Source organism: Pongo abelii, chromosome X (genome assembly GCF_028885655.2).
Source record: "Pongo abelii isolate AG06213 chromosome X, NHGRI_mPonAbe1-v2.0_pri, whole genome shotgun sequence".
Lineage (NCBI taxonomy): Eukaryota > Metazoa > Chordata > Mammalia > Primates > Hominidae > Pongo > Pongo abelii.
In genome coordinates, this window is record NC_072008.2 from 112,127,431 (window position 1) to 112,131,843 (window position 4,413).

Here is a 4,413-nt window from a genome sequence, read left to right on the forward strand (position 1 = left end):
AAGAGGATTTGGGCCTGGAGTTTGGGGAGAAAGAAAGATGTGTGGGAAAGAAGGTGGATGCAGTTGAGCATGGTTAGAGTGGCAGAACGGTTGGTGGTTATACTTTAGCCTTGCCCAGGGACTAGGTATGTTGCTCCCAGCCCACAGAAAAAGGGGCTATGGGATCAAGCTGAAGAGGCCATTTCTGAACCAAGGGGCAGCGCTGTTTCTGTGCTTAGGTAACCAACTGTGATAAGAAGTGAGGATTTGACATGGAAGTGAAAGGTTTGGGTGAAGAAGATGTTCATCTTTATCGAAAATACTTACATGGTGACCTCACTGTGATTCAGAATCCGGTTCCTGGTCTTTTCCACCTCTGGCATGAAAAGCGCTGTGCTGATGAGCTGACGCCCAAGCAGTACCGCATGTGCATCCAGTCTAAAGCCATGAATGAGGCTTCTCACTCTCACCTGGGAATGCTGGTCTTCAGGGAGGAAATAGAGACGCATCTTCATAAACAGGCATACAGGACAAACAGCGAAGCTATTGGTTGAAATCATAATTAATGCCTTACTGTGTGAACCACAAACCAGCACTATTTATTTAGCCTTGCTTCTACTTTCAGATGCAGTGCCTTTTTTGGAGAAGACATGTTTCTTTTTCATGTTCTTTCTGACATTACTTTAGCAATTCAACTTGATGTGAGAAGAAAAAAACAAATGTTTCAACACGAAATCTGTTTTGTGAGAATACTGCACTATGGAATAATTGACAAATTGAAATCTTGTATTTGTCCCAAAAGTTGTTTTGAGTTAGTTCTACCTGGTGCCCATGTTCTGATTGTGTGTGGGATTGCATGGTGTCCTGATTGCATCTAGGTGGAGCAGATGGAATGTGCTGGGCCGCTGTTGGGTGGAGAGCAGCACATTCTTACGGAGGAGATGAAGTGCTATGAGCATAGTGTGTGGACAGGTATCTTCATCTGCCCACCCCTGAGTCAGCCTGCTTAATTTGATAGCTTGAAGAATCCTTTTCCACTGAAGTAGAGGATAATTAATTGACACATCTGAAATCCCCAATCAATCAACCAAGAGAAAGGTAGAAATAAAAACTCCTTAACTTACTGTTGCTCACACCCCTGAAAGTCTGTTTTTAAGCAAGTGGGTAATAGTAGAAAATAGGTTAGAATCTATGGCCTGATTAAAAATATAATGTTATTACATTATCATGTTCAGGATTAAGATTAGTAGTCAGAGTTGCTGTAAACTATTTTGAACAAACAGAAAAGAACACGGAAACATTTTTAACAGAGCATTTAATTATGTTGGAGTACAGGATCCTAGCTGTGTCTGGGAACGTTAGTTTATGTGAGCCAGCTACATCAGGGTCTTCCCATGGTGGTTCAGAATAGATGAGCATAGCATGGTTTTGTTTGTTTTTGCTTTCAGTTTTCTCATTTGGCATGGATCCATATGTATTTACTATCCTTTCTTCTAATATATTAATATATGCTATATTTGTATTTGCATTACTATAATACTTTGAATGGAAAAAGAGTTTCACTGTGGAGAGAAAAAGCAAATGGTATGCCACAAGATCACTCTGATTTGAGAAAAGGGAGGAGGGGAAGACAGTCTGAATGGAAATCTGAAATACGGAATGTTTTAGAGAAATATATCACTTGCATATAGAATGTTTTAATTGAGGTATAAATTAATGAGACAAAGTGAATAAGAAATTATATTCAGATAGGACTGCGCTACGTTATTTGTCACACATGGATCTGTTACCATCAGGTCAATTCCTGGTATGCATAAATTTTTTAACCTTTGGCTTTTAAAAGAGACCTATGTTGAAAACCCCTGAAAATTCACTGAAGAAAAATCATTACTCTTTTTCTCAGTAAATCATATCATCTAAAATATCACAAATTTCAAATTTCTAGGTGCTATATTAATTCAATATTACAATAATTCTTACCTAATTATTCTTACAAGTTTTAAGTTGTGGTAGTTTAGTGATTTTTTTAAAGATGTGTGAAATGTTCTCTGCAAAATAATTCAGGCCACTGTCCCTTTTTATATATTATTATAATTATTTATTATGAAGACCAGTGAATTATGATATTTAAAGTGAGAGAAGTTAATTATTTGCAAAGGTAAGTTACAGCTTGTTTTTTTGAGAGAATCAAATGAGTTTACTTTTGTTCCTGTTGTTTTTAAACTAGCTTGTAGTTTAAAGATGGAAGCTAAGCAATGGAAATGTTATATGTTTTTGACACTTATTAAATGGTACCAGTAAAGTATTTTATTACCAAAAAAAAAGAAGTGAGGAAGAGGAAGGAGTAAGAGACCAAATATTTAAACTAGACCATCTATACCTTTTGTAATATTTGCAGGGTTCTAGGCAAGAGTTCATTTGGAGGCCTACGTGCCATGTATACAAATATCTGAAAGGTTCAAATCAACTAATAAACTGTTAAATATAGCATCTTTCCTACCATGATAGATATACCTTCTTATCAATCTGAAAGGCAGGGTTAAATTTAGAATACTTGGTGTATTTTAAAGATCTTTTTTCTTATTTAGTTTACTGAAGAAATTTAGAAACATAGAGCTTTCAGTAACAGGTATATATCAGGAATAGTTGGGTGAGGTGCCAGGCTATGCATCTAGGTACCTGGAACCCCCAGGGATGCCCTCTCTTGGGCCCAGTGCTTTGGTTGTTCGTTGTGGCATAAAAATGAATCACACAAAGAAGGGGTGTGTGTGTGTGTGTGTGTATGTGTGTAAAATCTCATAACAAGAGTGACATCCCATCACCTTTACCATATATTTTCTATTTCTATTGCCATATATTTCCACATATTTTCTATTCATTTTTAGAAAGAAGTCACAGGCTCCGCCCAATAGGAGCGGAGGGAGTTATTCAAGACTGTGAATGCCGGAAGGTTGGGTTTATTGGGGGTCAGTTTAGGGTCTGTCCATGATACCTGAACACCTCAAAGTTCTGTTCCAGTGATGTAGCTAGAGCAGACCCACACCCTCAGACCTCTGTACTACATCCCAGGCCCCAGAATCCCCTCATGCCTCAGCACTTCTCTGCATACTCTGAGATCCATTCCTCACCTCAAGTGGCTACAATATGCATATATACATATGGATACTGAAGCCCACTCACCTCTTGGTCACCTCTCAGTGCTGAGAAAATACATTGACAGTGCACTTAACTTTCAGAAGCACAAGACCCAGTGAACAGGAGCCTGCAGGCCTCTTGGGGTTTGGGGCCACTTGGACAGCAAATTCAGGGCTCCAGATACCTGAAGCATGTTTAGGGGTGGAAGGCACAGGTTCTGAGTGAGTGCGTAGATTCTCATGACCCCAAACACTGAACTCTTGGCTGCTTACAGAAAAGTGAGACCAGAAAAGGGCAGGTATGGAGCCTCTGTAGTGTGGGAACAATGAAAAGTCCTGTCTAGAAAGGGTTAGTGAAATTCTGTGAGGCTGAGTTTATGGTCTATAAAAGAACACAGGCTTTTAGTGTGGAAAGATTTATTTATATCTCTAAATGGTCTTACAAGAAAAAAAGTTTAAAAACATTCAAAACCATCACCATAAATTAACTATGAGTGCATATGTATGTGGTAAAAGGAATGCATGAGTGTGATGTATGCATGTGTAGGATGCAAAAAGTCATGTATGAGAACAATAAACATTTTAGTAGCTGTGGCTTGTGAAGAGAAACGGAGGAGAATTTAATTGGAGAGGGGCACATGGGGGCCCTCAAGTGCTTTTGTAATGTGATATTGCTTTAGTTGAGTGGTGGGTACATAGATATAGTATTCTATGTTCTGTTGTCTAGGTTGGCAATATTTCCTAATGAAAAAATAAAAATTAAGAGAGGAAAGGGAGAAAATTGAACGAATAACTGGAACCTGTTTAAGGAAAAAAATGAAGTCGTAGGTGACCAGAGTGCGGGATTAGAAAGGGAAAAGACAAGGTATTGAAGGTGGAAGGCCTAATTCTACTTTTACATAAGTTTGCTTCAGTGCTCTGTAGATAGCCTTAATACCTGCTCTCATATTTTTGGGGAGCACATCTCTTTTGTATTATTTTATGAGATGGTCAGTCAGGTGCAGCCACAAAAGGAGACAGAGGAGAGACTCAGGAAAAAAAAAAAAGTTTATTATACTATTATACTCACAGGTCCTGGAGACAAGAGGCATGCCATGCCACTCAGAGCCACATGGTAAAGATACTAGGGTAGTCAGGGGGCAGAAGACAGGAAAAAGGGACCCTTAGGCCAAGGTCTTTATTGGGATTTCTGTGGGAAAGGCAAGGCAGTGCCGGGTGAACAGTTTAGGGTTGGCTAGTTTGAATAATTTTGGAGGTCTCTAAACTATATGGGTGGTCTCTAGTTGCCTGGTATCTAGTC

General features: G+C 38.9%; 1 protein-coding gene across 1 annotated transcript; it reads left to right on the forward strand.

The window, feature by feature from the left end:
• Positions 1 to 248: 248 nt before the first annotated feature.
• LOC134760907 (chondroitin sulfate N-acetylgalactosaminyltransferase 2-like) lies at positions 249 to 729 on the forward strand. The gene has a single exon (XM_063721211.1). It carries the CDS (start codon positions 252 to 254, stop codon positions 531 to 533), a length of 282 nt encoding a protein of 93 aa, XP_063577281.1. The 5' UTR covers positions 249 to 251; the 3' UTR covers positions 534 to 729.
• The last annotated feature ends 3,684 nt before the right edge of the window (positions 730 to 4,413 follow it).

Excerpts from the sequence above, each read along its gene's own strand:
- LOC134760907 (XM_063721211.1), top strand. The coding sequence starts at position 252 with ATGGAAGTGAAAGGTTTGGGTGAAGAAGATGTTCATCTTTATCGAAAA.